The sequence below is a fragment of the Amblyraja radiata genome, chromosome 18, assembly GCF_010909765.2.
Source record: "Amblyraja radiata isolate CabotCenter1 chromosome 18, sAmbRad1.1.pri, whole genome shotgun sequence".
NCBI lineage: Eukaryota > Metazoa > Chordata > Chondrichthyes > Rajiformes > Rajidae > Amblyraja > Amblyraja radiata.
In genome coordinates this window covers 38,919,523-38,933,175 of record NC_045973.1, presented here as the reverse complement: position 1 = coordinate 38,933,175, position 13,653 = coordinate 38,919,523, and the positions used below count along the sequence as shown (strand labels likewise).

The 13,653-nt window shown below is 40.1% G+C and overlaps 1 protein-coding gene across 6 annotated transcripts in view; it reads right to left on the bottom strand.

The window, feature by feature from the left end:
- Positions 1-12,169: 12,169 nt before the first annotated feature.
- The window catches only part of ptpdc1 (protein tyrosine phosphatase domain containing 1), a 163,758-nt gene continuing 162,274 nt past the window's right edge, over positions 12,170-13,653 (bottom strand). For all 6 annotated transcript variants that reach the window (XM_033037182.1, XM_033037186.1, XM_033037187.1 and 3 more), the window contains one exon: positions 12,170-13,542. In XM_033037182.1, coding sequence (XP_032893073.1) covers positions 13,429-13,542 — 114 coding nt within the window. In that variant the 3' untranslated portion in view covers positions 12,170-13,428. The remainder of the gene's footprint in view (positions 13,543-13,653) is intronic.

Sequence of the window (13,653 nt, the reverse complement as noted above, 5' to 3'; positions counted from 1 at the left end):
AAAAATGTCTCATCTCAGTCCGAAAAGATATCCCCCTTATCCTTAAACTGTGACCCCTTGTTCTGGACTTCCCCAACATCGGGAACAATCTTCCTGCATCTAGCCTGTCAAACCCCTTAAGAATTTTGTAAGTTTCTATAAGATCCCCACTCAATCTTCTAAATTCTAGCGAGTACAAGCCGAGTCTATCCAGTCTTTCTTCATATGAAAGTCCTGACATCCCAGGAATCAGTCTGGTGAACCTTCTCTATGGCAAGAATGTCCTTCCTCAGATTAGGAGACCAAAACTGTACGCAATACTCCAGGTGTGGTCTCACCAAGAACCTGTACAACTGCAGTAGAACCTCCCTGCTCCTATACTCAAATCCTTTTGCTATGAATGCTAACATACCATTCGCTTTCTTCACTGCCTGCTGCACCTGCATGCCTACTTTCAATGACTGGTGTACCATGACACCCAGGTCTTGTTGCATCTCCCCTTTTCTTAATCGGCCACCATTCAGATAATAGTCTACTTTCCTGTTTTTGCCACCAAAGTGGATAACCTCACATTTATCCAAATTATACTGCATCTGCCATGCATTTGCCCACTCACCCAGCCTATCTAAGTCACCTTGCAGCCTCCTAGCATCCTCCTCACAGCTAACACGGCCTCCCAGCTTAGTGTCATCCGCAAACTTGGAGATGTTGCATTCAATTCCCTCGTCCAAATCATTAATACATATTGTAAATAGCTGGGGTCCCAGCACTGAGCTTTGCGGTACCCTACTAGTCATTGCCTGCCATTCTGAAAAGGACCCGTTTACTCCTACTCATTACTTCCTGTCTGCCAGCCAGTTCTCTATCCACATCAAAACTGAACCCTCAATACCGTGTGCTTTAAGTTTGTATACTAATCTCTTATGTGGGACCTTGTCGAAAGCCCTGAAGTCCAGATATAACACATCCACTGGTTCTCCCTTATCCACTCTACTAGTTACATCCTCGAAAAATTCTATAAGATTCTACAGACATGATTTACCTTTCATAAATCCATGCTGACTTTGTCCAATGATTTCACTACTTTCCAAATGTGCTGCTATCCCATCTTTAATAACTGACTCTAGCAGTTTCCCCACTACCGATGTTAGACTAACTGGTCTGTAATTCCCCGTTTTCTCTCTCCCTCCCTTTTTTATAAAGTGGGGTTACATTAGCTACCCTCCAATCCTCAGGAACTACTCCAGAATCTAAAGAGTTTTGAAAAATTATCACTAATGCATCCACTATTTCTGGGGCTACTTTCTTAAGTACTCTTGGATGCAGCCTATCTGGCCCTGGGGATTTATCATTCAATTTACCTAACACCACTTCCCGGCTAACCTGGATTTCACTCAGTTCCTCCATCTCATTTGACCCCCGGTCCCCTGCTATTTCCGGCAGATTATTTATGTCTTCCTTAGTGAAGACAGAACCAAAATAGTTATTCAATTGGTCTGCCATGTCCTTGTTCCCCATGATCAATTCACCTGTTTCTGACTGTAAGGGACCTATATTTGTTTTAACTAATCATTTTCTCTTCACATATCTATAAAAACTTTTGCCGTCAGTTTTTATGTTCCCTGCCAGTTTTCTTTCATAATCTATTTTCCCTTTCCTAATTAAGCCCTTTGTCCTTCTCTGCTGGCCTCCAAATTTCTCCCAGTCCTCTGGTAGGCTGCTTTTTCTGGCTAGTTTGTATGCTTCAACAAATATGAAACAATCTTACTTGGATGACCTGAAATTAAAGCATATAATTAGTTAGTCACCTAATTGTAGCTAATTACAACATTCAATTACTAGATCTAAACATCTATCCATTTCTTAAGAAAAGGTTAACATTTTTAAATAGCCTAAGTGTCCAAATAACATTCACACAAGAATTCTCAATATAACATGATTTTTAAATCTCATTGTCATTAATTTATAGGTCAAATGGAAGGAATTTAATGTTTAATTCCCGTAAATTAATGGGCATTTAAATCATCTTGCGAGTGGGTTTTTGTGGAACGCGATCGATTGGAACGTTGCGGTTGCGGTGAATTTGAACCCCATAGCGGCAGGAAAAACACTACCGGTTCGTATGGGGCCAAAATCACATTTTCGCAAAGGAAAATTAGATTAAAGCCATCCCGAGAAACAAGTTTATATGTAAAATAAATGACGTACATTATGTTTTGTCTCCTTCATGCGATCCGTCCCCTTGTAGGCGTTGAGGGCGTTAGAAGTAGCTTTTTATTTTACTCCAGCAATTAAATTGTTCAGAGATTTTTTTTTTTTAAACTTCCGAGAACGGAAGTCCGGTCGTTTGTTCTTCAGCAGCTGGCAGCCCGAGGAAGTTCGCCACCGACAGGCAGGAGAAAACGGCATTTTAATCCCGCCACCCCCCCCCCCCCCCTCAAAGGCGCCAAAGTGGCCAGTGGCAGAACTGCAGCGCCGCTGAAGTTAAGTTTTGTAACATCACTACTATCACTGATGAACAGGATCAACGACCAGCTATCTCTCTCCGTCAATCTCCGTCTCCACCCGCCAATCGTGTTCGGGTCTCCGCTCTCCGGCCGCTCCTCATCCGCCGGCACGGCCGGCCGTCTTGCACATGCACACTGCCACGGCCTTTCACATCCTCCCCCTGCACTTGCGCATGACCACGGCCAGCACATCATCGGCCGCCCTACACATGTGCACTGCCACAGCAACTGGTCGGCGGCGGGCACTTTCTCACTCCCTTTGTATTGTGGGAGATCTGGCCACCATTGCTGTCCGGTCGCCGCCTCACCGCGACCGCTGAAAACCAACGCAGAATCACTCCCTGGAGCTGGAGTAATCTTACTTCTTGGTTTCCTGGTCCTCCAAATATATTCCAAATGGAATTTAAACTGGAAGTGGTGGAAGGTCCATCACCAAACTCCAAACAATAACAGCTTATTGCACTTTATCTGTTTATTTATTGTGTATATATATATGGTCTATGGTATATAGACACACTGAACTTTTATCTCCTGATCTGTATTATGTTTACATATTCTGTTGTGCTGAAGCAAGCAAGAATTTAATTGTCCTATCTAGGACACATGACAATAAAACTCTCTTAAATCTAGACTTGGACTTAAGTAAAAAAGGGTTCATGGGACAAAAAGAGCTATCTTAAATTTAGTTGCATCTGGTTGGGTAACTATGGTAGGGTGAAGACTATTCCATGCTTTAATTGTGCGGGGGAACTCCATGGGGCAGCCAGCGTCTCTGGATAGAAGAAATTGGGTGACGTTTCGGGTAGAGACCCTTTAGCCTCACTCTGGTTTTAGTGCTTTTAGCTTAATTTAAAGATACTGCGTGGAGACAGGCCCTTCGGCCCACTGAGTCCACGCCAACCACCGATCACCCATACACTAGTTCCATCCCATATATTAGCGACGTAAGTCAAGAGTCAAGAGTGTTTTATTCTCTCACGCCCAAGTTAGTACAATGAAATCCTTACTTGCAGCAGCACAACAGAATATGTAAACATAGTACACTGTAAACAATGTTATAAATAAGAAAACAAAACTATATTTATATATCAATATATAACTATACAAGACTAAGTGGGACCCGTTGGGTCCCATGTTCACATGGGAGGGCTGGTCCCTCGACGCAATATTCCACCTCTCCAATTCCAATATTGGTGGCCAGTGGGAGGGCTTTCTGGAGCGCTGGTATGGATTCTTGGGGTGGCAGCTCAGTCCCTCAAGCCTGATCTGCTGGCAGCTCACTCACGGCTGTAGGGCTGGCAATTGACTCATGGCTATTCCTTGAAATTCCATTTCAAGCAGGGTGCAATGCCACCAAATTCAAATCATTTTCCTACCATTTCAAGCAAGGTGCAAGGCCACAAAATTCAGTGCAGTTTCATACCACTTCAAGCAGGGTGCAAGACCGCCAAATTCAAGTGCAGTTTCATTCCACTTCAAGCAGGGTGCAAGGCCACCAAATTCAAGTGCAGTTTCATTCCATTTCAAGCAGGGTGCAATGCCACCAAATTCAAATGCAGCTTCATACCATTTCATGCAGGGTGAAACCACCATAAAACCACACAAAACACCAAACTCACAGTTCAGTAGACATTCAGTGTGTTCAGTTGATTCGCAGCTCAGACAGATTCGTGACCTCTCGCTCCATCATGCAGAGACTGAGCCACACCCACACTTCCGGATTTTATAACCCCTCCCACTCCCACCGGAAAAGGTGTGGATTTTATGGCGTGATTGACAGGAGAGAGATTCTCAACATTTTTTAAACACTAATAACACTTTTATTGTTCATTGATGGGAAGAATTCTCTGCACCTGTTGAGCGGAGGGGGACTGAGTAAGATGGCCATAAATCACAGCAGTAAGTGGTATCGTTTTATCTAAAATCAATATACAGTGCAAACAGGAAGTAAGTGCATTTGCAGTAGTGCCTTTTAACTTCAAGCCAAAGCACCCAAACTACCATTTGCAGTAAGTAGTGCCTTTCAAGTTCAAGTCAAAGCACCCAAACTGCCATTTGCAGTAAGTAGTGCCTTTCAACAAAGCCAAAGCACCCAAACTACCATTTGCAGTAAGTAGTGCCTTTCAACTTCAAGCCAAAGCACCTAACCCACCATTTGCAGTAAGTAGTGCCTTTCAACTTCAAGCCAAAGCACCCAAACCACCATTTGCAGTAAGTAGTGCCTTTCAACTTCAAGCCAAAGCACCCAAACCACCATTTGCAGGAAGCACTGCCTTTCAACTTCAAGCCAAAGCACCCAACCCACCATTTGCAGTAAGTAGTGCCTTTCAACTTCAAGCCAAAGCACCCAACCCACCATTTGCAGTTAGTACCTTTTAACTTCAAGCCAAAGCACCCAAACCACTGTTTGCAGTAAGTAGTGCCTTTTAACTTCAACCCAAAGCACCCAAACAACCATTTGCAGGCAATGCCTTTTTACTTCAAACCAATCATATTTTCATTTTCAAAGCACATTAAGGGGACTCACAGTTGAGTAGACATGTGTTCAGTGTTATTCAGAGCTCAGAGAGACGTGACCCTCTGGCTTCCTCCATCTTGCAGAGACTGAGTGAGGCACACCACTTCCGGGTTTTATAGTTCCTGTCCCTCCCACCAGCAGGGGCAGCAGAGAGAATGGCAATTAAAAAAAACCCATTAATATCTCTCTGATTTTTCATCGATGGGAACAATCCGTTGGTCCTGGAAGGCGGAGGGGGGCTCTGAGCGAGGTAGCGAAAAATGACGGCGGTAGGTGGCGGCGTTCTCTCGGAAATCACGCCACAGCGAGCCAAAAGCGGTCAAGATCAGACTTTTAGTAATATATACACATATATATATGTGTGTGGCTGTGTGTGTGTGTAATATATATACCCAAACACACACACACAATTTCCCTCCTGGGATTAATAAAGTTCTATCGTATAGTATCGTGTGTGTAGGAAGGAACTGCAGATGCTGGTTTAAACTGAAGATAGACACAAAAAGCTGGAGTAACTTAACAGGTCAGACAGAATCTCTGGACAAAAGGAAAATATTACGTTTTGGGTTGGGTCTGATAAAGGTTCCTGCACACCTTTGGAATGTGGAAGGAAACAAGAGCACCCGGTGAAAACCCATGCGATCAAAGGGAAAAGGAGCAAACTCCATACAGACAGCACCCAGGATCAATTTCGGGTCTCTGGCACTTTCAGGCAGCAACTTTATGGCCAATGTACTGCCCCATAGTCTTAAACTGAATTAAAACATACAGTAGCAGTAAAAGGGGACATCATGTCACTTAGAGATTTAAGACTGAAAATGGATAGTTTCTTTTTTTTAGTAACCAAAGTTATCAATGTATAATTTTTTGTGTTGGAAAACAAAATATAGTGGCACAGCTGGTAGACTTGCTGCCTCACACGCCAGAGATCTGTGTTCGATCCTTTCCTCAGATACTGTCTGTGTTGAATTTGCACATTCTCCCTGCAAGCGTGTGGGTTTCCTCCCACATCCCAAAGACGCATTGGCTTTGTAGGTTAACTTGGCTCTGTAAAATGTCCCCTAATGTGTAGGGAGTGGGTGAGGAAAGTGGGATAACAGAACTTGTGTGAATGGGTAGACAAAAATGCTGGAGAAACTCAGCGGGTGAGGCTGCATCTATGGAGCAAAGGAAATAGGCGACGTTTCGGGTCGAGACACTTCTTCAGACTGATGTGAGGGTGGGGGGGGGCGGGAAGAAGAAAGGAAGGGGCGGAGACAGTGATTGCCAAGCCTGCGCTTGGTCTCACCGAGGTTGATCATACGCTGAATAATCCAACCACATTTTTGTTTGGAAGTGGAAAGAAATAATAGAAATTGCATTCATTGCAACATGTAAAAAGACTTGAGATACTGTATTTTAATTTTGCTGCATGTCATTGTGGTATATATCATGTTTTGATTGGTGAATATGTTTAGTTTGTGACTTTATTTGAAGCAGAAATAATATGTGAATGCTTCATTGAGCATAATTCCAACTGGTAACTATGCACTTCGTCCGAGCACATTATCGCACGGGTCATGCAAGCCATCTTAAATGACCACCTAAACGGTCAATCGGCAACCTAAAAAGCTGCCTAGGTTGCCCGGCTGGAAACAATGGAAAAAAGTTAAGTGAGAGCCCTGATACCATACGCCTTCTTTACCACTATACAGTTGTGTTGCTACTTTAAGGGAGCTATGGACCTGGACCCCACCATTCCATTGCGCATCAATGCTGTTAAGGGTCTTGCCATTAACTGTATAATTACCTAACTAATTTTGTTTGGCGTACCTGTATGTATTTGGAGGAAACCAAAGATCTTGGAGTAAACCCATGTGGTCATGGGGGGAACGTATAAACTCCGTACAGACCACCCATAGTCGGGCTCGGACCCGGGTCTTCGGCGCTGCAAGCGCTAAGGCAGGAACTCGACCGCTGCGCCACCGTGCCGCCCTGCCTTAACTTTGCACATTTACCCAAACCTTTCACTGACTGTGAAAGAAATCCAAACTTGATCAGCCATGATCACAATGAATGGAAGTGGTGCTGGCTCGAAGGGCCAAATGGCCTCCTCCTGCATCTATTTTCTATCTTTCTATTTTCTAAATATTTACTCCCCTATTATACAGTGGTGAATGGAGGGTTCACTGGATTGAATTTTGTAAAAGGAATTTAGTGTGCCCTTTATTAATTAAACAAGACAGCAATTGAACAATGTAAACGTGATGTTCTGTAAAGTGAACCATGCCTATTGAACTGATTCCAATGTTCAAACCACCAAAACATTATTTCTAAGGGGATATGAGTTTCATGAATCTCAAAAACAGATCCATCTTCTGTCAATCTAAAAAATCTACTTTAATGGTAATTTTGAAAAGAAAAATACAGGTATTTAAAAAAAATATCTACACACATAGTTATCTACACAAATAAATGTCTACACCAAGAGCAGTTGCCTGTCCCACTGAGTTACTCTAGCATTTTGTGTCTATCTTCGGTTTAAACCAGCATCTGCAATTTCTTCCTACACATATAGTTTGTTTTTTTACGAGAAAGTTAAACAAATTTATTTTTAAATTAGAAGGATTGTGTGTCACAATGTGGATTTATCAGGATGAAGCAAAATTTCAAAAATATCATTTTATTTTAATTCCCTTTACTCCTTGACTTGAAGATTACAATTTGGTATTATTCTACAGATCATTTCACCCAGAACCCCAGCTGAGAATGTGTTAAAAACAGAATACCCTTACCTCCAAGCCTCCTATTACTCTGTATTTTGTAGTTCAATTGTTTCAGAAGAAATTAGGTCTTTCAAAATAATTTCTGCAATTAACTTTGAAATACTACCCAATTGAAATGCTATTTTTAGACAGTTGGGTTAGACATTCATTTTTCTTTGAGAATCTAATCTCCCTCCTGAGCCATTTCAAAGAATATACTGCATTTAGATGTGAATGGATTAAAAAAATATATATGTACAACCCAAAAGAGCCCAGCCAAAACACTTCCAAATTTCTTTACACTTTCTTTTTCAACTTTCTCCTCCAATGTGATATTTTTAATCTCAACCAGCAGAAACAACCCCAATATTTTTCATTGTCAAGCAAAATTAACAAAATCAGTTGGATATTCTGGATTCTAATAAAACAGTAAAATGACTAGAAAAATTTAAGAAAATATATTTTAATACAGTGAAAGTAGGAACAGGATGAGGGGTGGGAAATGGATGAGAGTTCTGTTTATCGGTAAAGAAGAGAGGGATATTTACAATATCACTGAAATATATAAAATCTGAACCAGTAATGGTCATACAAATACTCTGTGGTTGTGGTTAGTGTTCTTCGATGCAACATCCATGACCTCAACAGTCAGGGTGAGGTTAAAGAGGATGTGTCAGGGGTGGAGGTTTAGATGATGGTGGTGGTACTGACGAAGCAGGGTATGAAAATGAATGCATTTGTGTTTACATCATCAGTTTGTCCATTATGTTTTGTTTATTAACTATATCTCTGCAAACAATTAATATTTCTCACATGCATCCCCTTTTGTCTTTGGCCAAAAGCTTACATCTGTGTCCCGCTGTCTTTGAACAACCAGCTAATGCAAATAACATTTCTTCGACTATCTTGGCCAGAACCATCATAATCTTGTACACTTATGCAGCAAACAGTACCTGTGTTTTCTATTTCACCTTGTAACTGAAATCCCTGAAGCCTGGAGCCACTCCAAAAAAACATTTTTGCACTCTTTACATCATTCCCAAGATGCAACTAAAACTGAATGCAATATTTAAATGTAGCGTAGCAAGTAAGATGAACCACATAGTATGCCTGTTTAGCTTCTAATGCTCTGCACAGCAATTCTTTAAAACAAATATTTGTAGCAAAATTCAAAAATTTTATTCAGGTACAGTACTGTTTGTTTTAATAGCAGGGCAGTGATGTTTTTGCCCAAAGGTGCACATGATACACAAAAAACAAAAGTTGCTGAAAATGCAGCTGATCATTGAACATAGATGCGTCACATGTTTTTTCTCTCAGAGGGCAGTGAATATTATCTGCAATTCTGTCCCTGAGGGTGGTAAAAGCCAGATCATGTGATATATTTAAGACGGAAATAGGTAATCATTTAAAAGATCGAAGAATTACAGGTTAAAGGGAACGAGCGCAGAAGAGGAGTTAAGGCCAACATAGATCTGCTACAATCATACTGAATAGCAGGTTAGTCTCGAGGGGTGTGATGGATGGCTTCTTCTCCTACTTTATCATAGTTTGTGTGGTTACATAGCTATAGGACCATGGCTTTTTTATTTTCACAGTAATCTTGATGCTAATTTGATTTCCTTAAGAAAACCAAATTGAACATTGCACCATGTAAGTTAGAGGTTATATATTTTTGTAACAAAAAACGTAGAGAATGTTGTTGGAAATGTAGCAGTTGGAGGAAGCATATTCAAACTGGATAAGGCTAAATATGGTGCTGCAATTTGTAAATTGAATAAATGTTGCTTCTGCTGTTTATTTTATCTTTGTCATGCTGAGAATGCTCGATACTAACAACGTTATATGTTCTGCACTTTGTGTTTTAATATTTTCTTCTGGAAGAAATCTAGGCCAAAACAAGAAGAATTGGGCCATTCGGCCCATCGAGTCAAATCCGCCATACAATCATGGCTGATCTCTGCCTCCTAATTCCATGTTCCTGCCTTCCACAAGCCTACTGCCACCACCTTTTCCTTTCTTTTTCCCGTTTCCCCCCCCCCCCCCCCCCCGACATCAGTCTGAAGAAAGGTCTCGACCCGAAATGTTGCCTATTCCTTCTCTCCATTGATGCTGCCTCACCCGCTGTGTTTCTCCAGCATTTCTGTCTACCTTGAATTCTGAGGCAGTTTTCAAGCACAAAACTCTGTACACTATCTAATTTTGCAAGGTTACATAATCGGACTTTGGGTGGGTAACAATTTCTCTGAAGTTTGATTTATTCATGATTCAGAATAGAAACAGACCCTTCAGTACAGAGTTCATGCCTAACATTGATCACCCATTAACACTACTGCAGTTATCTCACTTTCGCATCCACTCCCTACACAGTAGTGGCAATTTACAGAGCCCAATATACCTACAGACCCGCATGTTTTAGGCATGTGGGAAGAAATCAGAGCTCCCGGAGGAAATACACGAGGTCACAGGGATAACTCCACACAGACTGAGGTCAGGATCGAGCCCACATCTCTCACATTGAGAGGCAGCATTATGGAGCTACATAGAAAAACCTCAGTATCAAAGACAAAATATTACATACCAATGCACCTATTCTGAATCAGAACGGAGAGAATTCAAATTCCGGGGAAATACAACAGCACAATCGAGAACCAGAGGACATACGTTTCAGGTGAGGGGGAAAGATTTAATGGGAACCTGAGGAGTAACTTTTTCACGCAAAAAAGGGCACTATTTTAGAAAGAAGGTGAGGAGGGACTTCTTTAGTCAGAGGGTAGTTAATCTGAAACTCATTGCCACAGAGGGCTGTGGAGGCAGTCAGTGGATATTTTTAAGGCAGAGATAGACAAATTCTTGATTAGAACGGGTGTCAAGAGTTATGGGAAGAAGGCAGGAAAATGGGATGAGGAGGCCATGATTGAATGGCGGAGTAGAGTCGATGGGCCGAATGGCCTAATTCTACTTTTGGTCTAGATTTCTTCCAGAAGAAAATATCAAAACACAGAGTGCAGAATATATAACGTTGTAAGTATCGAGCATACTCAGCCTGACAAAGATGAAATAAACAGCAGAAACAACGTGTTATTCAATTTACAAATTGCAGCACCATATTTAACCTTATCCATTTTGAATATGCTTCCTCCAACTGCTACATTTCCAACAACATTTTCTAAATTTTTTGTTACAAAAATATATAACCTCTAACTTACATGGTGCAATGTTCAATTTGGTTTTCTTAAGGAAATTAAATTAGCATCAAGATTACTGTGAAAATAAAAAAGCTATGGTCCTATAGCTATGAAGGTGTAATGAACGAGCTGCCGGAGGAGGTAGTTGAAGCAGGGACCATCACAACTTTTAAGAAACAGTTAGACAGGTACATGGATAGGACAGGTTTAGAGGGACATGGACCAAATGCAGGCAGGTGGGATTAGTGTGGATGGAATATATTGGCCAGTGTGGGCAAGTTGGGCTGAAGGGTCTGTTTCCACACTGTATCACTATGATTCTAAGACAATTCACTTTTTGACATGAAAAAGATTTGCCAACAAATGCAACATTGATTTTGCAAGCATTCTGGCACAGATTCAAGAGTCAAAGGATGATAGCAATACTGAGCAATGTATAAGATAGGCTGGATCATTCTAAACAAACTGAAGTTGATAAGTGGTGATGATTGCAGGGCTGTGGATATATTATCCCCAGGTTGCCAAAAGCCTAGTGTCCCAGTAACAGTGGGAAGAATAACAACTTGGATATGTTCAGGTCTACTCCACAAATTAAATAAACGGCAAACTTTTGTTAAAAACATTTGCAAAATCTGCAGTATCTTTTTATCTCACCTCAATAGCCATTAATTTCTGTGGAAGTAGCAATGCTGGTAATGGTATAACATATTATTTAACAAACTGTATTCAGATGATGGTGAGCACCAACAAAATGGACTGGGTTTTGGTAAGTGCTGCTTGTCATCCTCACCTGCCAATCGGTTGCTCCACTGTTGCATACTTAACTTGTTTTGAATCTGTAATGTCATACGTTGGTCAAGAAGGTTCTGAACCTTATTAGCTAGTTCCTGCAGGATACAAGTTTCAAGTGACATAATCAGGTCAAGCCAGGCCCATAAAATTGTGGAAAATATCTTTGTCGGGTGGCAAAGCCCCAGTAGCCCAAAGTCCCATTTAGCAACCACAAGTTGATGATGTAGATTCAGTGCACCAAAGGGCTTGTTTTTGTGCCGTTCATCTCTAAAGCTCGAGGTTTTGGAATGCTTCTTGAATATATATTCCCGAATCGCCTAAAATTACTTTCAAATAAATGAAAAAATTATAGAAAACAAATATAATGAATCTAATCTAATTCTTAACGGTTTTCCAAAAGGCTGTAAAATCTCTACAGTAATGTTGCACCAGCAATCTCTGAATGGTTCAATGGTACTTTATTGTCACATGTAGCTAGGTATCGTGAAATTCCTTGTTTGCATACAATTGAGTTAAAAGCTTACCATGCATAAGCACAATTATAATAAAATACAAGAGTATAAGAACAAAGTTCTTAAAATGTGGAATCTGAACTTGGCCTTAAAGGGCCGTCGTCCTGGCGATTCTCAAGTTATTCTTGAGAATCTCATCAAGTTTATACTTTGCCATTGGAATTCTCGTTTGTGATTTCTGTGATTGAACTCCTGCCCATCGTATGATCATTAGCATTTACCAACGAGGTTCAGTCCAATACCTTCAAACAAAAACATTTTGTCTATTTTCTATTTAAATGACGTGAAATTACTATAATGTTATATATTTAATACAATTCCCACACACTCTGCAAACTGGCATTTATTGAAATCAGGCTGCACCGAATAAAAATCATATATCTGCCATATTTACTTGTGAAAAAATATAAATGGTGTTATGTTCAAACCTTCACACCCTCTTCAATGTTGCTTAAAATGCTTCAAGAAGTATTCAATTTAGTTCATCCCATCAATTAAAATTATTCAGTGCCACATGACGTTCCAAGCACAGACATTTTAAACCCATTTATTAATATTGTATTTACATGTTTTCATGACATTTAAACTAAGAATCTAATTATTAGAACAAATCAGAGTAGCTTGGCAATGCACTTATTAAAAATTCTTTAAAAGTCTAAACCATCAAACATTTTCTCTTCATACATTTTAAAATATAGTTACTTCAAATTGAACACTGAATTATAGCAATAAACAAAGAAAACAATTTTGACATAGAAAAAATATGTTGCAAATAGGGCCTAGTATATTTCATACAATATTAGTGTAAAAGTTAAATTACTTAAATTCAAAATATCTTGCCACATTTATATGTGGCACTTAAGATCATGGCAGTTTCTTTAAACACATATATCTTATTGTAATTTGGTGGCTGGATAATGTTCAAGTTCAAGATCAAGTTTTCTTAAATAAATCTTATTTCTTAAATCCAAACTATATTTACAATATGACAACAATCAAATATGTGGCACGTACATTTACTCTGATCTAAATCATATTGCCTAATTATTGTCCTCTATTCCGCAACATAGAGTTTGTCCATTACTCACTTACGTCTTTTATATTTTGGGCAATGATAATAACAGGAACAGCAAAAAATGAATGCTCCTAAATTCCTACACAAGAAATTGGCAAACCGAAATTTTGTATTCAATTAGAAATTTCACAATCTGCGAGTTTGGCATGTTTTTCTTGTAAGATCGGCTTTAATATTGTCCTGAGTGTATTGTATACCTTAGGACCCTCATCAGCATCAAAACAGACCTGGGGAAAAATACAACAGAATACCCAATGTTATCCAAACAATAATCACAAACTAATCCGAATTCATATCAGTCTTGGTGCATTTAGCTATAATGAGATTGGAGTTTCTTT